Source organism: Cnephaeus nilssonii (genome assembly GCF_951640355.1).
Source record: "Cnephaeus nilssonii genome assembly, chromosome: 3".
NCBI lineage: Eukaryota > Metazoa > Chordata > Mammalia > Chiroptera > Vespertilionidae > Cnephaeus > Cnephaeus nilssonii.
This window is the reverse complement of record NC_137074.1, coordinates 101,939,100-101,966,727: the sequence shown is the minus strand read 5'-3', so window position 1 is coordinate 101,966,727 and position 27,628 is coordinate 101,939,100. Positions and strand designations below refer to the sequence as shown.

Below are 27,628 nucleotides of genomic sequence, written 5' to 3'. Positions count from 1 at the left end.
AAAAAATGAAAATCATTGTATATGTACATGGTCCTGGGGCAGGATAAGGGGCGAGATAAAGTATTACTAGAATGACTCAATACATGCATGGTTTTTAAAAATAAATGCTTTCCTACTTGCTTTGGCAGCTACATTTTTATCCAATCTTTTCTGTTGTTGTAGTTACTAAATGAGCTGAGTGTCGTGGAAGCCGAACTGCTCCTGAAATCCTCCAGCCTGGCAGGCAGCTACACCACGGGCCTCTGTGTCTGCATCGTGGCTGTCCTCAGGCGCTATCACAGCTGTCTGATCCTGAACCCCGAGCAAACAGCCCAGGTGTTTGAAGGGTTGGTATATTAAGTATTATTACTGTTTCACATCCTATCCTATCTAATCCTCTCTAATAAAAGAGTAATATTTAAATTAACCATCACTCCACTACATAAGCCACGCCCACCAGCCAATCAGGGCGAGTATGCAAATTAACTCCAACCAAGATGGCTACCAGAAGGGAAGCTTGGGTTTCCCTGGCAACAGAGGAAGCCAAGCTTTCCACACACTCTGGCGGGCCCAGGCCTCCACTCAAGGATACAAAGTTTCAATTATAGAAGGTAAACAAATCCAAACAGAAATGGCGGCAGCCATGGATCGAGCAGGAGGCTTGGCTCCGCTCCAGGCTACAAAGTTTCAATTGTAGAAGGTAAATAAATTCCAGATACCAGGGCCTCTGCTTGGGTCCCCAGGGGCGTGGCTGGCCTGAAACCACCACAGGCCCCTCGCCCAGGCCTCTCCATGCCCCAAGGGAACCCCATCCTGATCCAGGAGACCCTTCAGGGCAAACCAGCTGGTCCCCACCCGTGCACCAGGCCTCTATCCTATCTAATAAAAGAGTAATATGCAGATTGCCTATCACTCCAACACATAAGATCAAGATAGCTGCCCCTATGTGGTCAAAGATCCTGCCGCCATGTGGACACAACATGGCCACCACAAGATGGCCAGCAGGGGAGGGCAGTTGGGAGGGACCAGGCCTACAAGGTAGGCCAGTTGGAGGCGATCAATCCTGCAGAGGAAAGCAGTTAGGGGTGACCAGGCCAGCAGAGGAGGGAAGTTGGGGGCAAACAGGCTGGCAGGGGAGCAGTTAGACATCAATCAAGCTGGCATGGGAGTGGTTAGGGGGTGATCAGGCTGGCAGGCAGAAGCGGTTAGGGGAAATCAGGAAAGCAGGCAGGCAAGCAGTTGGGAGCCAGCAGTCCTGGATTGTGAGAGGGATCCCAGATTGGAGAGGGTGTAGGCAGGGCTGAGGGACACCTCCCCCCTCCCCCGTGCATGAATTTCGTGCACCGGGCCTCTAGTAAAATAATATGCAAATTGACCGTACCTCTGCTACACCCACAAGCCACACCCACCAGCCAATCAGGATGAGTATGCAAATTAACCCAACCAAGATGGCTGCGGCCACAGAGCGAACAGGAGGCTTGGGTTTCCACGGCAATGGAGGAAGCCAAGCTTCCTGCACACCCTGGCCAGCCCAGGCCTCCGCTCAAGCCTGCAAAGTTTCAATTATAGAAGATAAATAAATCCCAACAAAAATGGCTGCAGCCACGGAGTGAGCAGGAGGCTTGGGTTTCCCCGGCAATGGAGGAAGCCAAGCTTCCTGCACACCCTGGCCAGCCCAGGCCTCTGCTCAAGCCTACACAGTTTCAATTATAGAAGATAAATAAATCCCAGATACCAGGGCCTCCACTTGGGTCGCCGGGGGACGTGGCCGGCCTGCAAACCACCACAGGCCCCTCGCCCAGGCTGCCCCACGCCCCAAGGGAATCCCCACCCTGATCCGGGACACCCTTCTGGGCAAGCCAGCTGGCCCCCACCCTTGCACCAGGCCTCTATCCTATCTAATAAAAGAGTAATATGCAGATTGACCATCACTCCAACACACAATATGGCTGCCCCCAGGTGGTCAAAGATCATGCTCCCATGTGGACACAAGATGGCCACCACAAGATGGATAGCAGGGGAGGGCAGTTGTGGCCAATCAGGCCAGCAGGGGAGGGCAGTTGGGAGGGACCAGGTCTGCAAGGGAGGGTAGTTGGGGGTGATCAAACCTGCAGGGGAGGGCAGTTAGGGGTGACCAGGCCGGCAGAGGAGGGAAGTTGGGGGCAAATAGGCTGGCAGGGGAGCAGTTAGGCATCAATCAGGCTGGCAGGGGAGTGGTTAGGGGCAATCAGGAAGGCAGGCAGGCAGGCAAGCAGTTGGGAGCCAGCAGTCCTGGATTGTGAGAGGGATGTCTGACTGCCCGTTTTGGCCCGATCCTACCGGGATCGGGCCTAAACGGGCAGTCGGACATCCCTCAAGGGGTCCCAGATTAGAGAGGGTGCAGGCTGGGCTGAGGGACACCCTCCCCTCCTCCCCCCCCCCCCCCGTGCACGAATTTCGTGCACCGGGCCTCTAGTAATGTATAATTGTGATGAAAATATTATAGTAGTTTTAAGAGAAAAATAGTATTGATATTTATTTCAATAAAGAGATATAATATAGTTAAAGAATACTTTTGTAAGAAAACATGCAACAAAGAAGAGTTATAAGCATGAAAAAGTATTTTCTTTTTTAAAAAATGTGTGATTCCTTCCTCCCTTTCTCTTTACCATCCTGCCTTACTTTCTTCCCCCTGGTTTCTACGAATACAAGCCCTCATTTATAGCACTCTGCCATCTGCCCGACCCAGCATCGTGGGTAATTATGAATTTGCACACATGTGACAACTTTTTTGTTCGTGTAATTTCAGTTTATATTTGGAGAATCCAACACCAAATAAGCTTTGCATGCATTATCATTTTAGAGATTTACTTCTTTAACTTCATTGTTTTAAATAAACTAAACCTATTTTTTTATAAGATAATCGAAACAGTGACTTCCTTGATTCTTAGTCTTTTTGGTTTGTGAGAATTGTAGCCTGAGGTTTTCTCTACTACTACTAGTGGGTTAATAATTACCTAATACCATCCCCATTAGAGACTGAGGTTACAGGGACCTGGGTAGAATAATTAGCTCTCAAAAAACCCTGTACTGAGCTACTTTTTGTCCACCGAAGACTCACTCCTTTTCCAGGCTTTATATAAAAAAAGACAACCTGTTTTCCTTTTTCTTCCATTTTCCTCCTGGGTTCAAAAGAAACATGGGGGTCTTTGGTTCGACAGTACTCTTTGTTGTGGTCTAATACATGTAATCAATTTATACTCTATTCAAGAGTAACATCCATTTAACAGCAGCTTTCTCAGGAAAAGGAAGTGCTATAACATTAATTATGCATGAAGATTATTAAGTGAAATCTGAAATATCCCAGATAGTTTCAAATGTGAAAATATTAACATGTTAGCATTCAGGAAATATAGGACTGTTTAATATGGCCCTCAACTACCCTGTGAAGTTGGAAAATTAATATCATTTTACAAGTGAAGAAACTGAAACTCAGCATTCCAAATGAGCTTACACATCCTATACGGACACTCATATTTTAATTTCAAGGTAATAATAAACCTGTTTTCAAATTTAAAAAACAAAGAAGAAACTGAAACTCAGGCTTGTTAAAGGAAGTGCTTGATGAAGTGATATACCCAACATCACATAGCAAACTCTCCCAGGCTGCTGAAAGTCTTTCAAACTAGGAGCTCACTCATCCTGTTTAATCTATACCATACTTTTTAAACTGCATGAAACTCATTAGTTGGTCATCAAATGAATATAATAGATTTTTGACAAGCACATTTTTTATTTTTTTTTATTTTGAAATTAATTTCAGTATTACTTATTTTGACATTTTAAAATTATTTTATAAAATGTTCATAAAATCATATTTAATATTAACTTTATTATATTTTTACTTTATCATACATAGTAAGGGTATTTTACCCAAAACTATTATTTTGTTTTTCTGTACTTATACGAATGAATATACTGGATCTCAGTATAAAATGTTTTTCTTTCCTGTGGCAAGTGAAAAAAAAATGAGGAAAACATTGACTATTACAAACATTGACTATTATACTCCCAATAAATGTTTATTTACAAAATAATTCTTTGCTTTTTAGGTTATATTTGGAATTTTTTTGTTTATATAGTTAACTGTTGATTGAATCTGTTTTTCATAAGTATGTGACTCTTTTGCTATAATTGACAGCTTTTATCTGCTGCCCACTGGCCCCATTTGCTGATGTCATTTCATAGAGTTTGGAATGCTATATTGCCTCTTGTACTTTCCTGAGTTCCACATCTGGTATTTGTGATTCCTTCTTGGCCTAAGTATTCTAGGCTCCCTCTGGCTTCACCCTGTTCCCTGAATAATAGAGTGAACTGTGGCCTGGGAGTGTGGAGACCTAAGCTCTCGTGGATCTGCTGTGGACTCACTCTTAGCCTATGAGCAGGTTACTTTACTTTCTGAGCCTTAGAGCCCTCTCTGTAAAATGAGGGAGATGAGTCAGTTCATTTCTAAAGCCCATTTGAGCGTTAATAATCTGAACCATCACACTGTCATAGGCCGAATCCTACAACAGAATACAAGGTGGTGGTGGCACCAGACTCACAAAGAGTGGGTTGGACCATTTTTTTTATCTCTGTGTTGTATGAACTTCTGTGTTGTATGAACTGGGGTGAAAGAGGCCATAGTTAGGATTTGGAGAAATGGCACAGATTACAGCAGCAATGGTGCTTTGAACTGAAAGACTTCAGAGAATGTTACTAAGGGGGAAGGGGATTTGGGTTTTATATGAGATAAACTAATGTAAATTTGTTTCTAGTTTGGAGAAACAAGGGAAATGTGACCTCTAACTGTGAATTCACCAGGTTCATGTGAGCACCAGCTGATGGTTTTAAAATGGATTTCCCGGATTTATTGGTTAAGAATTGCTCCTTAAGAAAGAAGTAGATTTGGGGATCGTTGAAAATTCGATCTGAATTAGTGAATCTTTTTGCTGAGGGGAGATTCTCTACTTTAACATTCCTTTATGTTCTAGTCACAGCAACTTAATTGATGAATTCATTCATATATACTTTCTGTATGGAGGAATTTCTATTTTTCTTGTTGTTAATGCCATTTTTGAAGTTTTCTAAAAATATATCTAGTATTTTAATATAATAAACTGACATTTTTCTCAATTATTTACTATTGTTATAATGATTAGTATCAACAATCTAATACTTTTTTATACAAGTAATAAATGGACATATTCTCTAAAAGATTTAAACAGTAGCGTATGTATTAGCAACATGTGCATTTCACTCCTCACATGCTCTTTCCTCAGGCTGTGTAGTGTGGTAAAGCATGTTGTGAATCCCTCAGAGTGCTCTTCTCCTGAGAGATGCATCTTAGCCTACCTCTACGATCTCTACGTGTCATGTAGCCACCTCAGAAGTAAATTTGGAGACCTCTTCAGGTGGGTAGAAGAAAATCAAAAGAATAGGAGTAGGGTTATATCTCTATTTATTAGTGACTCGACCAATATTGTCATCCTTTTTAATAGTGAAAGTCATAATTATATCTGCCAGAATTCATACTGAGTTACCTTTCATTGTATATATAACCTTATTACAAATGCGTGTTTAACTATGATTGCGATTTTGAGATAAACTTGTGAGACAATATTTTATATTTTGCACTTGCTATTACCTCACTGGGAACATTGTTTCCCACTTTTGTGCATACTCACTTTCTCACTTTATTTGTTTCTCTGCTTCCTTTACCATCCTGTTTGAAACAGCATCCCTGACTCCCTTTCATTCTCTGCATCTTAGCACTTGCTACCCCCACAGGTACACAGATGTTGGAAAATACATGCTTATTTAATGTTATTTCGAGGAAACTCAGATGATTAATTATAGGAGACAGTCATAACTGGCAAAATAAATTTAGAATCTAGAAGGAGGTAAGGAAAGCATGATCAGTTATGGTTTTCTCTGCTCCATATTTTGCACCCATTTGTTTGTAAATCCTGTGAGCCAGCTCTACCTTCCAGGTATAGTCCCTAGAATCTGACTACTCTTCATTGCTCGGTCACGACCACCATGGTCATCTCCTGGTTAGACCATTGTGTAGTTCTTCTCACTGGTTTCCCCACTTGCCTCCTTGACTCTTGAGAATATTATCAACACATCTACTAAAATCACCCTTTTAAAACAAGAACAATAAAGTTTTCCAATGGCTTCTCATCTATTCGAATAAGAACCTCTGAAGTCATTACCTAGCCTTTAGGACCTACTGGATCTGATTTTCTCTTCTGCCTTTTCCCCCTTGTTCCATTCTAACTATGTGCACCTCCTTCCTGGTCTTCAGACACTCTGAGAACCATTGTGGGGCATTTGCACTTGCTATTACCTCCCTTTTGTTTTCCCTAGTTACTTGCATGCTCACGTCCACAGTTCATTCACGGCTTTCCTCCCAACCACCCCATTTTATTTATTTATTTACAATTATATTTTCATTGATTTCAGAGAGGAAGGGAGAGGGGGAGAGAGAGAGAGAGAGAGAGAGAGAGAGAGAGAGAGAGAGAGAGAGAGAGAGATATCAATGATGAGAGAGAATCATTGATTGGCTGCCTCCTGCACACCCCCAACTGGGGATCGAGCCCGCAAACCGGGCATGTGCCCTTGACCGGAATCAAACCTGGGACCCTTCAGTCTGCAGGCCGATGCTCTATCCACTGAGCCAAACCAGCGAGGGCCCAACCACCCCATTTTAAATAGCATCCCCCTCTGCCTACACTGTCATTCTTTGACCTTAGCACTAACCCTGGCACATTGCATATGTATTTATCATCTCTCTCCTTCCTAGAACGTAAACTTACCAACAGTAGAAACTTTTTCTGTTTTATTCGCTGCTACGCCCCAGTACCTAGAAGAGTGTCTGGCACATAGGAAGCACTCAAAAAATATCTGTTGGATAAGAGATATATACAAAAATATCATGAAACTTTTCATGATATCAATAGGGAAAAATGTGAAAGTATGTCTTCATAAAATGAGTTAGGTTTCAAAATAATCCCTTGTAGAACAGGGATACTGTTTGAGTGAATCTTACGGAACATCTTTCCCCAGAAATGATGTAAGAGTAGTAATACCCTCCTTCTGCTACTTTTTCACACATTGCTGTCAGTTGACAGTTTTTAGAGAGCTTTCTCACACATGAGTCGCTCTGTGCATCAGCCCTGCTTTTATAGTGAACTTCCCAGGAAAGCTCCAGGAGCCCGAATGCTCCTGCCGGGCAGTGCAATGAGTCTGTTCCAGTCTTGTAACCTGGGTGCGTGGAGATTAGGAGACCAGCTCGCACTGAGGGCTGCTCGGGATCAGCACAGGGGTGCCCCACAGCTGTGACACTGGCTGAGGTTCCCTTCATTAAGAAGTGGCAGAGAAATGCAGCTGTCCCAGGAAACCTGGAAGTCAGATATTATTTGCAGTTTGGGATTAAGAAATATGGTCCAACAAAAGCTACATATGCAGAGAGATTTCTGTTAATATACTAATAAACCAGTTTTAATAACTGGATCTGAAACACCATCTATAAAGTTGGGTAAGAGGAATGTTTGGGAGACACATTCACACCTACCACTGATTGAGCTGCTGCTTGTGCCCAGCACGGTGCTGGGCTATTTCCAGCAAGATCTTTACTCCGCTCAACAACCCCAGGAAGTAGAAATGATGTTTCCTATCAACAAATGATTGTTCCTCATCCTAATTAATAAATGATGAAACTTAGATTTGAACATAAGTAATTTTGGCCTCCAGGTATACGTTGCTTTCATCACTCTATCGGAGTCTATTTGGTTTTTTGAAACAGGCTATTTCAGAAGAGAAATACCTAGGTTATTTCCTTAAATCCATATATACCTGCCACAGAGAGTGGTAAGAATCTGAGAGTGACCGAGGTTGCAGCTGACTTTTTGATAAAACATAGAAGCTCACCAGGAAAGAGACTAATACATGAAACAGGAAGCCTAGTAATGAAGGGTGAGGAGACTTTCCCATGAGCCATAGAGTTCAGAAAAAGTGAGCATTCCTGGCTGGAGGTCGGGAGAATTCTTTTGTTTCTAAGAACAGGAATGAATAGCATGTTAGAACTAAGTGGGAAGCCGAATAAAATAGACGATGCTTCACTACGTGCAGAAGACTGTTTGCTCCAGCACTCTGAATGGGGAGGTGGAGGAAGCCAAGGACGTGGTGTTAGGGAGTGAATCAGCAAAGAGCAAAGTTTGATTTTGTTTCATCTTTAGTGAAAAAAATGAAACAAATTAGGAACTATTGCTAAGTGAGAATGAAAGAAAAGTTAAGTAGAAAGTTGGCAAGAGTGGTTAAGACAGAAACTGGAGATTTTAAAAGCCCTGAAGACTACATAGCGTCCATCATTTTGAGCAGGTCATAACTTGAGATGGTAAATGTGCATCCTTCAGTGACCACTGAGGAGTTTTTACATAAGTTACCTGGAAAGAAAGATAGTGTAGGTTACAATTACTGCCATTTAGTGGGTAGATTTAGTCCTCTCTAATGGACCGGTGCTTCCCAAGCACTATTGGCACTTAGATTTACCTGAAACAGCATTTTAAACATACAGATTCAGTAACCTACAGAGGTCCAGGAGTCTTTATGGCTAACAGACCACCCAGAGGTGATTCTGAAGGAGGAGGTTTGAAGCCACGTTTTGGTAAACAACAAATTGAACAATCTCTGTTTTCTTAATGCAGTTGGCAGTGGCAACAGTTTAGGGTAAAGAGTGTTATTTATATGCCTTTTCATTTTTAAAGAAATCATTTCTGGCTACTATTTATGTAGGTGTATGACACTAGGGGTAAAAAGCCATATGTTGCCTTCATCACAAATAAATGTGCTGCCAAAAAGTTAATCTAAAAGAAAAAGACTCTGCTGCATAAGAGAGCTCTTGAACAGAGGTGGATGCTGCTTATGAACTCATGTCCACAGCAATAGGCAGGAACAGCTGAGGATACATGAAATCAGATTGTCCCTCAGCCGCATCTGCAGAGCCAGATTGGATCAGATACTTTCTTCTTTTTTTTTTAAAATATATTTTATTGATTTTTTTACAGAGAGGGATAGAGAGTTAGAAACATCGATGAGAGAGAAACATCAATCAGCTGCCTCTTGCACACCCCCTACTGGGGATGTGCCCACAACCAAGGTTCATGCCCTTGACCGGAATCGAACCTGGGACCCTTGAGTCCGCAGGCCGACGCTCTATCCACTGAGCCAAACCGGTTTCGGCGGATCAGATACTTTCTAATTCCCTTTGTACTTCAAACATTCTATGTCATATTCAGATACAACTCACTGAAACATACTCTGTTTTCATGATAGGCCAGCCTCTTAAAAATCTCTTAATCCTGCTACAAGACAGAACATGACAAACTTTTAGAAATAATAGTTTATTCACTCTTATTTAATTTGTGTGTCATCCATTTCCCCCTACTGGCATGCAGGCTCCTGGCGGGCGGGGATGAGCTTCTCTTTCACAGCTGGACCGGTGGCCGCTGGACCTCCGCTGGGTACGCTGTACCCAGAGGGATAGTTTTGCAGGATATGTAATTACGACTACACCCTGAATTATTCCTGATGTGTAGTCTAACCTATTTTTATTCTTAAGTAATAACACTTTGCAACTACTGTTTGGAGACAGTTGTTGAAAGCCTTAGTAAATTCTTTTGTTTTTTAAACATATAAAATGTAGAAAAAAATTAGAAAATGATTAAGATTAATAACGAAGTTCTTATTCTTGTTTTGTTCTTCACAACCCATTCAGCAACTACTTATTGACCAACGAATACATTCCAGGCACTGTGCTTAGTGCTGATTGTTAAGAAATTGGAATCAAGAACTCAATGTGACTCTTTTATAAGAATACATTACAGTTGCTACCATTTAATCTGTCCTTAAATTAACTAACTTTCTAGTTATTCTCGTTTTTTTCTTAACTCTTCTTCTTGTAACCTCAGTAGTGCCTGTTCAAAAGTTAAGCAGACCATATATAATAATGTGATACCTGCTAACTCTAACTTGAGATGGGATCCGGACTTCATGATGGATTTTATTGAGAATCCTTCAGCTTGTAGCATCAACTACTCTATGCTAGGCAAGATCCTCAGTGACAACGCGGCCAATCGCTATAGCTTCGTCTGCAATACACTCATGAATGTATGTATGGGCCATCAGGATGCTGGAAGGTGAGCTGAGTTACCCTGAAATTTATGACTAACCATAGTTGTTGCTTTGGTGCTACTTTGAAATTAACTTCCTTAGTAATTGCCTAGGCTGACAACTGAATTTTGTTTTCTTTTTTTTTTTTGGGGGGGGGATATTATTTTATCTGCTCTGTACTATGATTTCCTTAACCCAAGAGACAAAAACATATACAAGAAAAAAATACAAATACAAATTGCCTATATTTTTAAAATACTGTATTTAGGCCTACCTAAATTACATAGTTTCTAAAAATAATTTTTATGTTCTTAAAAGTTCATTATATAGGTCAGGTTTTTTCACAGAGTAAAAATATGTAATTGACATCTGTAATGGTTATAGTTTGTTGTTTACCAGCATTAAAAACAAAAAAGCATTTAAAGCCATTCACATTTATCTTCTCCAGGTTCTACTAGGTTATTTGTCAAGTGGGTATTTATTATATCCTTGACTATAAGAAATGAATGACTTGTTTATGTAGTGAAATATGTGTTCTTAAGTATGTTACATGTAGTATATCTTTTTTGTGACTTTCTACGGTGTATGTTCTTTTTCTTCTTTCTAGGATTAATGACATAGCCAATTTCTCCTCCGAGCTGACAGCATGCTGCACTGTTCTTAGTTCAGAGTGGCTGGGCGTTCTGAAGGCTCTCTGCTGTTCTTCCAATCACGTGTGGGGGTTCAATGATGTACTTTGCACAGTAGATGTAAGTGTTCTTTTGCACTAAAAAACTCAACTGCAATTAAATATTTAGTTAGTGAGTAATTTTTTTTAATTGACTCAACCCTTAACTGAAATATAAAATATTTTTTCCTTTTCTCACTTTAAGCAGTACACCAGAGTGTGGTTGGTGCTGTGTTGCATGAGAATGTCCAGGCTCAGATTCATTGGGGCATCCAGTCTTTCTTAGTGATTGTGTCTGGAAGTGATGAAAATATACCCATTATATATCACAGAGTTCCTAGAATATCATATGCGTGATATGTGAATTTCTTAAAAATCCATCTTGATTCTTTATCTATTTTTGCCTATCAGTTCTTGGTATGATCTTTTGTATGTTACTATATCGTACATATAGAACAATTTTATACGTTTTAAAAAAATACCTCCCAGTTGAAGTTGAACTTCCTAGTTCTGATATCTCAAGTCTGGGTTGGACAGCCCTACTCCATTCTGTGTCTCCCTAAGATTTTAGGCATGTCAAACTCCAACCTGTGGCCTGCTTTTCTAGACAGAAAAGACACATATTTTTATCTTTAACACTGCTCCTTAATCTCTTAGTTGTTTTGTTATACTTTAACTCTGGTTAGTTTGTGCATCTGTAAAATTGGAATTAACAGTAGTATCAACCTCATGGTGTTGTGCTGTTAAATGAGGTGATTTTTTGTAGATTGCTAACTACACTCCCTGGCATATACTAAAACTTAATATGAAGGCTGCTATTATAGATGGTTTTTTAAATTGTTATTATTATTTTCTGCCAAAGTCTTGTAAAATCTGTAAAGGTAGAGCTTATATTATGAATGAATTAACTTTTCTTCCACTTTTCTCTCTTTTAAAATTTAAGAGTCAATTGTAAATTTGCAGAGTTGTTTTTAAAACTAATTTAATTATATTAAAGACTCATTACTTTGTTATCCCTGAATAGAACCCCAAACCATTCCTGAGGCTTGTGTTTTAACTAGGGCAACCTCCAGGTTTTTCTTTGCTTATTAATGGCTACTCTTAAATGACAGATCCTACTGAAATTTGCAGAAAAGTTGTATTTTTGCTACATCTTTTAGGGATTTCTTGATTTTTTTTCTTATTGTTTTCTTTTTCAATCATTTATACTCAACATAAAGCCCGGTGTCTTCGTGCAGCGTTGGGATGTGGGTAAACCTCATTCGTTGTCTTATAAAGTAGAAATAGGCCTAGAGGAGAATACTCATGCTAAGTTTCATGCACTCATTTGGGGATCTGAAACCTCATTGGTGTTGCCTACATTCTCTTAGATATTAATCTTAGCTGTTACTGAAGAGGTGTTAGGTATTAAAACGTGTCAATGTTTTTCTTGAAGGTGAGTGACCTTTCATTCCATGATTCACTAGCTACTTTCATTGCTATTCTGATAGCACGACAGTGTTTCTCCCTGGAGGACGTCGTGCAGCACGTGGCACTGCCCTCTCTCCTCGCGGCAGGTGAGGCGGCGTCCGGGACGGCCGTGGGCATGTGATGCTGGTCTTGGTGGGATGGTGTCTTAACTAGTGAAACCCAGTGAGGGTAGTATTCAAGGGCACACGCGTTGGACCGTGGTGTGGCCTGCAGGTAAAGGTGGTAGAATTGTTTATCTTGTTCTGCACAGAGCACTGTGACTCCCTGGATGTTGGTACCTGGTTTTGAGGAAGCACGTACATTCGGGTTTCTCAGGAAAATGTAGCTGGTGCCTTACTTTTTACCATAAGTAGCACGTTTTAAATTATTCCAGAAAGTTTAGCTTAATAGCAAGCCTGAAGACTTGTTCTTGAACACGTGAAGAAACTTTCTTTGGAAATCCTTCTTCCCCAGCTTGTGGAGACGCGGATGCCGAGCCCGGGGCCAGGATGACCTGCCGCCTCCTGCTCCATCTCTTCCGAGCCCCCCAGGCCTGCTTATTACCTCAAGCAGCCGGTGAGCTGATAGCCCCAAACCTCTGATTATGTTTTCATTTGCAGCTACCGGTTCTCAAATGACCAAGTAGGCTGTTCATCCTGTAATTTCCTTCCTGACTTTGGGGGGCCTGCTTGAGGGTGATGAAGGGGTGTAGTGATGCCACTGAGAGGGCTGTCAGCACCTTTCACTTATGTAATATCAGGATGTGTTGAGAAACTCAAATCCAGAGTTAATAAACAATAAAAATACTTTTGCTCTTAGGCCAGCCATGCTGGTGGGCAGCGTGATCCTCTAACATACTATCCATGTTAGTTGTGAACCACAGCATAGCAGCTTAGGGCATGATTCATTTATGTTTTTAGTAAGGGAAAAAATCTAGGATGCTGGTGAAGTCTGTTCCTAAAGATCATTTCCATGTTAGGGTGTGTGTGTGTGTGTGTGTGTGTGTGTGTGTGTGTGTGTAGAAAGAGAGAGAGAGCGAGAGGAGAAGAGAGAGAGAGGCCATCAGCAATAAATGGATGAAAATCCTAATGTTTTTGACACATCTCTCTAAGGAACAAAGACATTATTATTTTAATAGTAAAAAAGAAAAGGTTAAGTCCAGGGTGCTGGCAGTGTTTCTTAGTGAATTCATGAAGCATCAATTAAAGCTAGCTAATGGCAATTAAGCGCCCTCAGTCTAACAATGAAAAGCCCTATGACTGTAAATGGTTACAAAACACTGTTAATAATGGTGATGAGACGATGAAAGGCTTGTTCTTGTTCTCATAGGCAAACCTTTCCCTGGAATAAGATCATCTTGTGATAGACACCTTTTAGCTGCTGCTCACAACAGCATCGAAGTGGGAGCAGTGTTTGCTGTTTTAAAAGCAATTATGATGCTTGGTAAGACTATCTTGGCACTAAGCTTGGTTAATCACCAGAAGTTTAATTCTATTTAATATTAATAGAAATGTTTTGTTGTTGTTGTTGTTGTTGTTGGCTTTCCCCAAGTCCAAGTTCAGTTGTACTCCAGGAAGTCTGTATTTAACCTACAACACTGGTGGGTTTAAATGTATTTTTTTTGGTGGAGTTTTAACTGCATGCTATCTCATTCTGATGTAATAGATCCTCAGACCTCCTGGCTTGTGTTGTCTTCATCTGTTGGCATAAGCCACACTTTGTGATGGACACAGAAAACTTGATGACCTAGCCAAAGGTTTAAATCCCATGTTATATTCTAGGAGTAAATCACCAGAAAACCTGGATTTTAATCATAGTGTTTCTGCTTCCACTGTGACCCTGTACCATAGTTTTTTTATATAATCTATAATGACCAAGATGTATTTTATGTTTTTATTGGTATATGCATCCTCCTAGAGTAGTAGCACTGCCTTTTCTGTTAATTTATAGTGCGATGCCTTAAGACATTTTTATTCTGTAAATTAGGAGAATGATTGGGAAGTCTTGAATCACACTATCTCATTCCAACTTTGGGTACCCTCTTTTGGCCTTCACTAAACAAACATTGTCTCTTATGTTCTTAAGGAGCCCCCTTTCATTAGAACAGAAGTTACTGCATGGATAAGAATTGTCTTTGATGAGTCTTAAAGAACATGTTTGAGGATAAAGACTATCCCTTTATACTTCTTGGAAAGTATTATTTGGTGATGACGAAGAAGGAAAACAGGGCTTTCATAAAACAGATGATTAAAAGTGCATCTAGCCCTAGCCAGCTTGGCTCAGTGGATAGAGCGTCGGCCTGCAGACTGAAGGGTCCCAGGTTTGATTCTGGTCAAGGGCACATTCCTGGGTTGCAGGCTCGATCCCCAGAAGGGGGCATGCAGGAGGTAGCCGATCAATAATTCTCTCTCATCATTGATGTTTCTCTCTCTCTCTCCTTCTCCCTTCCTCTCTGAAATCAATAAAGAAATATATTATAAAATAAAGTACATCTAAAAATATCTACATGTACACACACACATGCATACATATACACATACATGCAAATTATTAAATGTGCATCTAAAAATAAACATACACCTATACACACATATAACGTACATGTAACATATACATGCATACATATGTATGTATACACACACATACATGATGCTTCTATTATGCCCAGGAATTTTTAAGTAAAAAGAAAAAGATAAAGTCACATGGAGGGCTACAGCCTTCCTCTAAGCTCAGGAGCTTGTGTATACAGCCAACATTAAATGATCATCTCAATAATAAAATTTCTGTACTCTGATGATATTTGAAAGGAAAGATGGCTGGTTAGTTCTGTTTAATAATAAAAGGTAGAGACCATTGTTAACTGTATTTTGTTTATGTTAACAAACATAAACATAACCATGAAGTTAGGGATTCACCTTTTTACTGTGGTAGCTAATGTTCATCAGAGAAACTAAATAGAAGAATTCCCATAAACTAATTTTGGAAGTGTGACTGCATTAAGTGATAGGTATTTTAATGGCAGAAACCAAGATGAGTGCAATTTAGACATTGTCCCTTTGGTTTGAAGGACTGGTTTGATCCCAAGTAAAATTGGCCAACCTCTTTAAATATCCAAAAAACCATAGTTTACTATCCATGTACAATCACCAATTCATTTTTCTTTGCCTCTCCTTGACCTTTTTATTTTATTTTAAAGATATGTTTTAATTGATTTCAGAGAGAGGAAGGGAGAGGGAGAGAAAGATAGAAACAGCAATGATGTGAGAGAATCGCCAATTGGCTGCCTCCTGCCCTCCCCCTACTGTGGTTTGAGCTCAAAACCCAGGCATGCACCCTGATCGGGAATTGAACTGTGACCTCCCGGTTCATAGGTCAACGCTCAACCACTGATCCACCCCAGCTGGGCTCCTTGAGCGTTTTCATTGGCTTCAGTTCTTGGAGGAATCTACAGCTTTCTAAGTATTGCTTCCCAAGTCAGGATTAGGCCTGTTGAATGTCAGCAGAGCGTGGGGCCTGGCTGTCACTGAACACTGTTCTAATGTTCTATTGTCTATATCCGTGGTCGGCAAACGGCGGCTCGCGAGCCACATGAGGCTCTTTGGCCCCTTGAGTGTGGCTCTTCCACAAAATACCACGGCCTGGGCGAGTCTATTTTGAAGAAGTGGCATTAGAAGAAGTTTAAGTTTAAAAAATTTGGCTCTCAAAAGAAATTTCAATCGTTGTACTGTTGATATTTGGCTCTGTTGACGAATGAGTTTGCCGACCACTGGTCTATATGATTGTAGAAGGCTCTGGTACAACCTCCAGGTCATCCTAACATCTATACTGATTTGAGGATCTCCTAGTCTGGGACTAGCAGATATGTTTGTTTCTTTGTTTTTGCAGAAGTTTTAACTTATCTATCTCACATGCTCTAACCAATGTTCTCTCAAGTCCTGTCCATCAGCATTGATGTTGAGTTAGAGAAATAGAACTGTTATATAGAATTTGGTTTCTAATGTCTATAGCAGTTTAACTTAAGGTGTAAAAATAGTTGTTTATATCACTAAAAAGCATGCTAAATTTTGATACACACAGAATCTGGTCTTTCTTTCAACTCCTAAAGAACTCTGTTGAATTAAATAAACTCCTATGGGTAAAGTGAAATTGGTAATATTTGTCCATGTATTTTAATGAGAAATGTTTGATAATATATATGAAGATATTGATGAGTTGAAATGTATTTTTATTCTTCCCTTCCTTTTAATGATTTTATAAGTAAATATTCAATAAGCAATTCTTATTTTTTCATCAGAGTCAAAACTTTTTCCTAGTTGACTTATAGGTTTTAAAAGACTTTTTGCACTGACGTGGGCTTGGTTTTGCTCTGAGGGCCTCCTGTAAATTCATTTGTTGGTTCCAGGAAATTTTTTCTCTGAAAGCTTATGATTCTGTGGGTAAACAGGCAAAGTTTGGGGGCTCTGTTGTCATTTGGCAAGGTTTATTACCAAAATAATTTTATTCTTTCAGCTGCAAAATATGACAGTTCTTTGTCTTTCATAGCTAGAGAAGATTTCTTATATCTAGACAGTCAATCTTTCTGCTCAGTGTTTCCCCCAGAACTTTTTTTTTTAGTAAGGAAAACACTTTCCTTAGCTTCATTTTAGTTGAATATATTAGAGATTGGTGAGAATGAAGTTTTCTTTCTAAGTTGGTGTTTACAGAAAGGAAAGTGAAAGACATGGGTTATTCAATGGATGCCCTATTTTCCAGGGCTTCCTTAGTATGCATTGCCCTTTTCCATTCCCAGGGAAATAAATCTCTCTTGTCAAGAAGTTGATAGTAAGGTGGGCTAAGGCAAAACTTTTCTCTTGACCTATGGATAGAAAATAAGTCATTGTAAGAGAAGAAGTGGAAAAGGGACATCTAGCAGGGTGAGTAACCCTTCTTTTCCTTGTCTATAAGTCAAATGAATTTGAATACATTGATGCTTGAAATATTGGTGAAATCAGTGTTCTGTGATTATTAAGTGTGATTCAAAATGGCCTTTCCAAGTTTATTGAAAGCATACATAATTCTATAAACAAAGTAAGGATTGAGTCTTGAACTCAATTTGCTTTTTTTCCATGTCTGATGAAACTTCTCTGGGTTCTTGCATTTATTCTCTTGATCCATTCTCTTCCTTGCTGCACAGCTATGCAATGATACCATTCACATACTTTAAATTCCTGAAAGCTTGTCTCATTTACTTCTCAAATAATTGGCAATATTTTGAATGTGTGTGATTTTGGTTTTGTGATTCTGTTATTTAGGAGATGCCAAAATTGGCAATAATAGTGTCAGCTCTCTAAAGAACGATGACTTCACCATGAGGGGTTTGCGGCGTGATGGGAATGCTGATGATATCTGGACTGCCTCACAAACTGCAAAATCATGTGGGAGAAGCATTTCCATAGAAACAGCCAACTTAAAAGAATATGCTAGATATGTACTGAGAACTATCTGTCAACAGGTATCTGCAGATTTAATTGGCCTTTAACTTTGAATATGTAACTGTTGTTTTGGAAAGAGAATCTCACTCTTGTATAAAGCGTGTACATAGATGGTCCTTATTTTCCTGCTTTGTTTTGACATAATTTCAAATTGCTGAAAAGTTGCAATAATAATAAAGAACTCTAGTATACCTTTATACAAATTCACTAACTTTTTACATTTTGCCACATTTGCTTTATAATTCTATTTGTGTGTGTCAGTATGGATGCATATGCTTAATTTTTTTTTTCCTGAGCCATTTGAGAGTAGTTGGCATACATTATTCTTTTTTACTTTTGAATACTTTAGTGTTTGTTAACATAAATAAAATACAGTTAAAAAAAACTTGGGAAATTTAGCATTAGTACAGTAAATTTTTCTCACCTATAGACCACATTCCAATTTTGTCAGTGGGACCAACTATGTTGGATTCGTGTGAAGTTTCCTGTAGATTAGCTTCAGATTATGCATTGTTAACTAGACACTGCAGCAATAATGCTGGGTTCTTCTCGGATACTCTCATTGGAAGGCCCATGATGTCCATTTGCACCACATTGGTGATGTTAACCTTATCAAGATGTCTCCATTGTATGAATTCAAAATTTCTCTACTGCATAATTATTATTTTTCCTTGTAATTAATAAGCAGTCTTTGGAGAGACACTTTAAAACAATGCAAATATTCTCATCAAATTCTCTCACCTCCCATTGAGCATCCATTTTGATTCTTGTCCAAACCAGTCTTTACTGTGATGGGTGCAAGTTGGTGATTTTTCTCTAAACTCCTCCTCTCTCCAGTTACCAGTTTGCATTCTTCCCTAAGGAAAAGCCCGCCCTTGCTTATATTTACTAATTTTCCATATAGATTATGATTTACTGTCCTTGATTATGTTCATGTTCAAATTGCCCAGACTTTTCCAGACTCTTTTCATGATGGATTTCATGTTATTTTGATATGTCTTTATCTTTATCTTTTTCTTTTTTTTTTAACTTTCTGGCTCCTTTTTACTTTCCCTGCCCCAGATCTAGAATTGCTCATTCCTCTGTAGAACCTTGATTCTGTTTAGCACAGGATGGTATTTAGAAACCAAGATCAAGGCACTGTGTGTGCTCATTGTTTCTAGGGCTTTTCAGCAGACAGAGCTAAGGAGAAAATCATATCTATATACATAAATGTGTGTGTAAATCATTAGTTCATACTGATATCTTTACCTACAATCCAACCCCACAAAGTCCTTTGTGTTCCCCATTCCACATGAATATTGCCTTCTTCCACACTAAGAACCCCACTCCCAATAACATTAACCCTTTGCTCGTTTGCTTTATTTTATAGTATACCTGTAATAGTTTCAGAATTGCTATACCCATACCACTATGAAAAACAAGCCTACTAAAAAGGATTTGAAGATTTGTTTGTAGTTCTTCCCTAAGAGTTTACTGTATTATGTTAAGAAGTCATTTGAACTTTCTCCCTCACTGTGGATATATTTCTCACTTGAAATAGAATTTATTTTTATCTGTTTCTGTTTACATTCAGTGTAAGTCCACCCTCCTCCCCTGCCCAGCCCTGTCTTTAGAATAGCACAGGCCAACTATGCAAATGGTGTACTCAGAGATATGTCCTCTCTCCCTTATCCCTGCTACCCTTTGTCTCGCCCTGCCCTAGGTGATCAGTTTCATTATCTTCTGCTTTAACTTTTCATATATTAAAAAAAAATTTTCTCCTTTCTTATTAAAAGAATCAAGGCATACCATATATTTTCTTTTTTACTTTCCAAATGTTGACAGGGTCATGTTTTTATAAGGCATATTATAACCATGGTAAAAGTTAGCTAAATAGTTATATAGGTACTAGAGGCCTGGTGCACAAATTCATACACCAGTGGGGTCTGGCCGGCCCACCCGGGGCAATCGGGTGGGGCCAGCTGGGGGAGGGGACACGAGAGGTTGGCCGGCCGGCCCAACCCCTGATCGAGATGGTGGGGGGCAATCAGGGGCAGGGCCAGCCAGGGAGAGGGGCCATGGGTGGTTGGCCAGCTGGCCTCGCCCCCATGGTTGAATTCCCAGTTGAACTCTTGGTAGAGGGGATAATCTGCATATTAGCCTTTTATTATATAGGATTAAGAAGTTGTTGGCTTGTGCATTGGTTCCCTACTGTGAGAGCGATTGGAATTACCTAAGGAGTTAAAATTGTTTTTGATGCCTTAAGAAAATGACTGCTATTTGGTCCCACGACCTAAGATTGACTTAATTGATTTGCTATAGGGCCCAGGCTTTGTTAACAAGGTCCTTGGGTGATTTTAATGGATAATCAGCATTTAGTCACTGGTGTAGTGGTTAAGAAACAGGTTTCAATTTAAACAGATCTGGATGGGGCTCAGGAACAATTGACAAAGTCTTACCTCATTTAAAATAAGAGTTTTCTTTGAAAAACTGATGAAGAAAAGGTGATAGCAATTTAAATTAGTGGAAACTCTCCACAGGTTAATTAGCCATATGCATCAATAGCCTTAAATTTTTGTTATACTTCTTAACCCAGCAATTGCACTTTATGAAATTTATCCTGAGAAAACAATTGTACAGAGGATAGATATGCACAAACATTTATTTATAATACTAACATTGTAATATCAAACAGGAAGACAATTTTCTGAATGTTGTACTGTGTTCTATTTAGTAGAACATAGCATAATGCATTTCATAAAAAATGGCATCTTATAAATAGACTCGTTGCCCTTACATGTGGGAAGTTACATATGGCAAGTTAAAAAACACTGATTGTAAAACAGTTGAAAGAGCAAGAACCCATTTTCCAATTGAAACACATACCAATATTTTCCTTAGCTTTCTTTTCTTTCCTTTTTGTTTGCATATCTGTTTTTTAAAATTTCCTTTATCCAAGGTTTCACTTTGTATTTTAAGAATTTAAAATACTCAGAAAGTTTTTTTTAAAAAAACTTTTGCCACCATTTTGTAATTATTTTGTTAATTGGAAGATTCCTATCTGCTTTATATTCCATTATGTGCCATGAACTTAGTACATATTACATAGGCATGTAGAAAGCCCATGCCTACCAATCTAACTGCTGTATGATTTTTAGGAATGGGTAGGAGAACATTGCTTAAAAGAACCTGAAAGATTGTGCACAGACAAAGAACTAATATTGGACCCTGTGCTTTCAAATATGCAAGCACAGAAACTACTGCAGCTCATCTGTTATCCTCATGGCATTAAAGAATGTACTGAGGGGGACAACCTGCAAAGACAGCACATTAAGCGCATTCTTCAGGTGAGTGACCGTAATTTAAAGATTATGTTTCTCTGATTTGACACATTCTTTGTAATTATATCAAAAATGACTGTAGCATTCTTACAGGCTCTCTAGGCTTTTCTTATGCCTTAGGACACATCTTGCTAACGAATGTGCAAAATAAGTCGAGATAAAGCAGATGCTCACAGGCATGGGTTAAAAACCATGGTGGCTGGATGCTGAGCGCTGTGTGTGGTTCCGGGGAAGGGGCTTGGTGCCGGGCTACCCTCGCTGCTGGGTGCCCGCTGCCTCCATCACAGCTGACTGCACAGCAAGCACAGCACTGTTTTCTCACTCTCCAATTTCACTCTGTTAGCGACAACAGGCTAACGTAGGTCTTTCCTAAAAGTGAAGTGCTTGCCCGCCCTGAGTGGTTCAGTTGGTTGAGCGTTGTCTGTGCACTGAAAGTTCGATTCCCAGTCAGGGCACATGCCCAGGCTGCAGATTGATCCCCGGTGAAGAGGGGAAGAGTGTGCATGAGGCAGCAGATTGATGTTCTGCTCTGACATAGTTGTTTTTCTCTCTTCCTTCCTCTCTGTTTAAAAATCAATAAAAATATTTAAAAAGAAAAAGTGAAATACTTAACACAGACTTTTTTATTTTTATTGATTTTAGAGAGGAAGGAAGAGGAGGGAGGGAGAGATAGAAATATCAATGATGAGAGAGAATCATTGATCGGCTGCCTCCTTCACGCCCCCTACTGGGGGTCCAGCCCAAGACCCGGGCATGTGCCCTGCCTGGGAATCGAACTGTGACCTCCTGGTTCATAAGTCGATGCTCAACCACTGAGCCACGCTGGCTGGGCATTTAACACAAACTTTTGAAAAGCAGGGGTGCCTGTAGATCCCTTCTTGTGTGTGACTATTCTACTCTTTCTTGAAATAGGGAAACTGCCTATAATTACTATGTTTTAAGACATGCGTGATGTCCTTAATGTCTTAGTTATTTCCATTTTCCCCAGAATCTTGAGCAGTGGACACTGAGGCAGTCCTGGCTAGAACTTCAGTTAATGATTAAGCAGTGCTTGAAGGACCCAGTGAGTATATCTGAAGGGCATGCATGTGTATAAAATTGTATGAAAAGCAAAGCATGTTGACCTTTGAGGATAAAGTAAAATGTATGTGTGCTAGTTTTCTTGTGTCTGACCCTAGGGCTCTGGTTCGGTGGCCGAAATGAACAACTTACTGGACAATATTGCTAAGGCAACCATAGAGGTGTTCCAGCAGTCTGCTGACATGAGCATCAACTCCTCCAATTCCAGCACGGGGCTCTTCAACCCGAACGGGATCGGAAGCACCGATGCCGGCAGCACAAGGCAGAATGGAATAAAGACATTTCTAAGGTATTTTTTCTGTAGATTTATTACTAGTAGTCTCTTGTTAATTTTTCACATGTAACGGTGTGTTTTATTTGCATAATCAGTATTTTTTCATAAAGCTGCAGGAATATGAAGAAAGTAATTACTTGTGTCAATTATCATTATTTAATAATAAGTTAAAGGGCAATACTCCAGGCTGCATGATATCTTAGTGTTCCAAATGCTAGGTTAATCGGGCCCAGACTCCTTGAAACCACAGGTGACATTCAGGGTGCATTAATTTCTTTAGTGTTCACTGTTCTGTGGTATTCATTACATAGGAAACACTTTTTCTGCCTTCTTTAAAATTTAGCATTTTTGCATAAATGATGATCATGAAAGGCATATTAGCTGTATTTCATCATTTTGGTGTAAAGTATAACTGGTGAATTATAAAATTTTAAAAACAGGCTATCACTGTGCTTAAACGTAACCAGAACATTTCATATCTTAACCAGGACAAAAAAGTGTTGGACAAAAGGACTGTTACTAATCAGAGAGCCACAATAATATGTGTTTATAGATTTTTAAACCAACGTTTAGTTCTAGTGTCCTCCCAGAACCGTGTCTTTCATTGCCCTCTATAAGCACGCGTGGAAAAGTGTGTGCAAATACCTGGTATTTGGCAAGATATTTACTGTGCGATCGCATAGAAATGAAAGGGACGTTTCTGAATAACCAGTGTCTCTTGTGTATAAAATTTTTCCATGGGAGTTTCCGTTACAACTGTGAGGAAAAGGTGCCTCGTTGGGCATAACGCCTGTTTCTGATTTTAGCTCCTCTGAACGCAGGGGCGTGTGGCTGGTGGCCCCGCTCATTGCCAGGCTGCCCACCTCAGTGCAGGGAAGAGTCCTGAAAGCTGCCGGGGAGGAGCTGGAGAAGGGCCAGCACTTGGGTTCTTCCTCGAAGAAGGAAAGAGACAGACAAAAGCAGAAAAGGTACGGCTGCACGGGGTGGCTCTCGGTCAGATTTGAAAGAAAGAAACGTAGCCTTCTACAGACACACGTGTTCACTGCCCTCCACGTCCACTGAGATTTTATTAAATGAATTTGAAAGTATTTTGTTAGGTGAGGCGCTGTTCCTAAGAAGTTCCAGGTTCCACCGTTTATGCGTTCTCAGTTCTGCCTACGCACCCCGATCCTCGCCGCCCTATGGAAATCCTGACTTCTTAGCCCCACTGCGCCCTGAATCAGACCTGGATTGCCACCTGGTCCCTGTTTTCTCCTTTTAATCACTTGTATTTCTTTTTATTTTATTACTTAGTTCTTTATGTTTAGAATACATAGGAATATTTCTCGTTCTGTCTTGTTGGACCCTGAAATAGTTACCAATATTTTTAGCATTTAAGGTTCTTGTTCTAGGTTAGATACTAAAACTTACAAACCATGAAGTTTAATGTTAATTTATTTTATGCCCTGAAAAGATTTCAAATAATTCTATTTGAAAACTGACTGTGTTACTGAAGAAATCTAAAACCACACTCGAATGTGAAAACATGGTGAATTTAGCACCAAAGGATAAGGGGGAAATAATGATAATTTCTTCTGTTTGATTGTGGGGGGATAAGGGTGGGTGGAAGTGAAAGAGGGTACAGGGGGGATAAATGATGGTTGGGGGGGGATAAAGAAAAAAAATAAAAATTTTGAAATATTTTTTTCTTCTAATTAATAATATTTTGGTACCCATCATTTGTTGAGCTCTTATAAATGCCAACCCCTATATAAAATTTATTTCATACATAATCAAACTTTTAAAATCTCATAGCAATCATGAACCAGGTGCTGATCTTAGCTCTACCATTATACACTTTTTATAGATTAAAAAAAACAAAACTGATGCACTGAAAGGCTAAGTAAATTTCTTGAGAACACAGCTAAGGAGTTAGGAAGCTGGTGTTTACACCAGGTGGTCTGATTTCTGAGCCTGCATTCTTAACTGAAGAACATTTGGTAGAGACCTAACTTTGCTCATATTTTGTTCGTTATCTGATTGTTTTATGTTTGCTAGCATTAATTAACCAACCAGATGACTCAATTTAGTTCTCAAAGTTTGTTAGCTAATGGGTGATTGTATGTACATTGCCCCGCCTACCACAGAGAGGTCAAGAGGCTAGTACAAAGTTTCAAAATGGCCCTTCCCAAGTCAATCTCTCTCAGTCTGCTGATGTAAAATGAAGCAGATTGAAATATTTTGCCCTTGATCTTATTTGAAGAATTTTTTTTGCGGTGTAGCAATTAGTTTATCAGTATGACTAGTTAGTTGTTCTCTAATAACTGAATACATTTTAATAGAATTTTTACCAAATGTCTTTTTAAAAAATATTTTTATTACTTTCAGAGAAGAAGGGAGAGGGAGAGAGAGATAGAAACATCAATGATGAGAGAATTGTTGATCGGCTGCCTCCTGCACGCCCTCTACTGGGGATTGAGCCCGAAACCAAGGCATGTGCCCTGACCGGGAATCGAACTGTGACCTCCTGGTTCATAGGTTGACGCTCTAGGTCTACCATTGAGCCACACCGGCTGGGCCCAAATGTCTTAAAACCCCTTGGAAGTCGAGGTTGTGGGTTGGAGGGGCTGTGCTCCTCAGGTCACGAGCAAGCACTCTGGTATTTGGCAAGACATTTGCTGTGCGATACTGCGTCCTTGAACCAGGTGCTGTCTCAGCTCTACCAGTAAATACCCCACTCTTTGTTCTCGAGAAATGTGCTGAAAAATAAAACAAGCACAGCAATCAGGGCTGGACCCTAAAATAAGAGTTTTGTGTGACAGGAAGTGTACATTTTAAATTTTATTCTGTGTATAAGGTGATATTCCTTCTGATATGTATTATAAAATGCAACTTACTGATGTAAAATACAAATTCTCTTCTTCCTTCTCCGCCCTTACACACTCATTTGCAGTATGAATTTATGCTAGTTTGGGAAATGCCTTCAATATTAAATTATTTAGAAGCATTACTGTGGCTTTTAATATAATCAGTAGAGATATGACTTAGTAAAATAGTGAGTCAAAAACCGGAGGACAAGAAGTCAGTGTTGCAAGGAAGTAATCCATTCTTTCTAACTAGATCTACTGTTATGATTTGCTTTGTAGTATGTCTCTTTTGAGCCAACAACCATTCCTCTCACTGGTCCTTACCTGCCTTAAGGGACAAGATGAACAACGAGAAGGCCTCCTAATGTCTCTCCAGAATCAAGTTAATCAGGTAAAGTAGAGTAGAGTATTAAGCCAGGCAAGTATTTTTCTAATAGCATTAATTTGTTTTCCTTTCAAATGCTGAGATTAAACTAATAAGGACGCACTGTGATTGGATTAGATGCAGGTTGGCGTAATCCATGCTCTATTCTCCTACCTGACACCACAAGATTAACAATTTTATATTAATGTCCACAGACTATAAAAGTAACATTTGCATATTGCACATAACTTGGACATGTCTGTTCCTCTCCTGATCCTGCCTCAGGGGAGGGGTCCTGGGGATGTCCCTGTTGCAGTCGGCATGGCAGGAGGACAGAAATAGAGATCTGAGACCTAAGGGGTCTCCCACCTATCAGTCAGGGTCTCATCTTGAGCCCTGTAGGTGCAGAAACTCAATTTCATTTTACTGCCAGAGCCAGGATGATGCCAGTCAAGTACACAAGATACTCCTTTATAAATCAGAAGTCATTTTGGTTCATTGATACAGAATACGGACTTTGTCTTTCCAGCAACTACAGTTCCCCTGGCACTTGCATTGTCTGTACCACAAGGAAACTGGTGACCACATTAGAAACTGGAGATTGTGGAATTGAGCAGAGTGGGTGGGTGGGTCATGTGGGATGTGTTATCCTGCTGCAGAGCCTAATGGAGCCCTCCTGTGGTGCTGTGGCTCTCTGACATCACGTCTTTTCCTTGGATGGTACTAGATGAACATGAACAAGGACACTTACTTGGTTCTCCCATTGGCTTCTACCTTTTGGATATGAGAAATCTATTCTCTACACAGTCACCAGAATAATCCTTTTTAATGTGAATCACATTTATTTGGTCCCCAAAATGCTGCAATCATTCCTGCTACACCTAGAATAAAGATTCGAAGCCTGGGCTTATAAGGCCTTAGTGATTTGGCACTGGCTCTCACTTCTACCTTTTTCCTATCAACCATGGCCTTGCTCACGCCATTCTTTTCACAGTGACCGCATTGCTGGTCCTTGAACAAATTCTCGTTGCAGCACCTTTGCATCTTTTCTTCCCTTCACCTGGACGGCTTTCCTCTCAGACATGCACATGGTTGTCTCCCTCACTTCCTCAGGTCTCTGCTCACAGGTCACCTCCTGCAGGAGGCTCTCCCCGATCACTCTCTAAAAATAGAACGATGGTCATTCTCTATCCCCTGGCCCCAGTTCATACCACTTGTTACACCTGATTTTTATTATTCATCCTGCCCCTTGAATGTAAGCTCCATGGCACCTAGTGTGCTTTGTTAACTGCCTTGCACCCTTATCTCGCCTTGGGAGAAGCCCATTGCTTTTGATGAGCTGTGGAAAGGGTTCTCCTCTTACCCTGCAGGATACTTACAGGTCATCTGCTGGGCTGACTTCTGCATGTGACTCATTTCAACTATTTTAAGATGGTTCTCATTAGTTAACACATATTTCAGAGCATGGCAGCATGAGATTTTTTTTTTGGGGGGGGGGAGGGTATGCATTTGTTTTTGCTCCTGCCATCTGATCCTGGGGTGTTGCCCACTTGCAGTTTGCCCTTCCTAAGAACACCTTCCCTTTCCCAGCATTATTCTGAGTCAGGGAAGAGGCACTCACTTTATAAGTGGATATGCCACTTGACTAATGTCCAAATTGTCACATTTTTCAAAATAGTATGTATTATCTTTATCAAGGAAGACAAGTCTATAAAGTGACAAGATTCCACTTCAAAAGGACACTAAAATGATACTAGTACATTTGCTAGGGTTCACAGCGTGTCCCTAGAAATATAACCCCGAGCTGATATAAAATGTAATTTTATCTGCCTAATACTTATCTTTATAAGACCAATGAAATGATGTGTAGTTGACCCTTGAGTTGCATGGGGTTTAAGGGCACCGACCCCAAGATAATAAAAAAATTTATATAACTTTTGCCTTCCCAAAACTCCAGTCATCTTCCTGGAATTCACAGTGG

At 40.0% G+C, this 27,628-nt stretch overlaps 2 protein-coding genes across 9 annotated transcripts in view; one reads left to right on the top strand and one right to left on the bottom strand.

Annotated features, from left to right (window-relative positions):
• Positions 1-27,628, top strand: part of MED12L (mediator complex subunit 12L) — a 420,881-nt gene that overhangs the window by 331,787 nt on the left and 61,466 nt on the right. For 5 of the 7 annotated variants that reach the window (XM_079766910.1, XM_079766915.1, XM_079766914.1 and 2 more), the window contains 13 exons: positions 163-326; positions 5,280-5,411; positions 9,972-10,199; positions 10,781-10,922; positions 12,276-12,396; positions 12,764-12,865; positions 13,619-13,732; positions 17,581-17,780; positions 20,901-21,089; positions 22,072-22,146; positions 22,262-22,452; positions 23,244-23,405; positions 25,563-25,674. In XM_079766910.1, coding sequence (XP_079623036.1) covers positions 163-326; positions 5,280-5,411; positions 9,972-10,199; positions 10,781-10,922; positions 12,276-12,396; positions 12,764-12,865; positions 13,619-13,732; positions 17,581-17,780; positions 20,901-21,089; positions 22,072-22,146; positions 22,262-22,452; positions 23,244-23,405; positions 25,563-25,674 — 1,932 coding nt within the window. The remainder of the gene's footprint in view (positions 1-162; positions 327-5,279; positions 5,412-9,971; positions 10,200-10,780; positions 10,923-12,275; positions 12,397-12,763; positions 12,866-13,618; positions 13,733-17,580; positions 17,781-20,900; positions 21,090-22,071; positions 22,147-22,261; positions 22,453-23,243; positions 23,406-25,562; positions 25,675-27,628) is intronic. The other 2 variants (XM_079766912.1, XM_079766913.1) reach the window with 2 other exon arrangements.
• P2RY12 (purinergic receptor P2Y12) overlaps positions 1-27,628 on the bottom strand; it is a 51,063-nt gene that overhangs the window by 20,794 nt on the left and 2,641 nt on the right. The window lies entirely within an intron of this gene.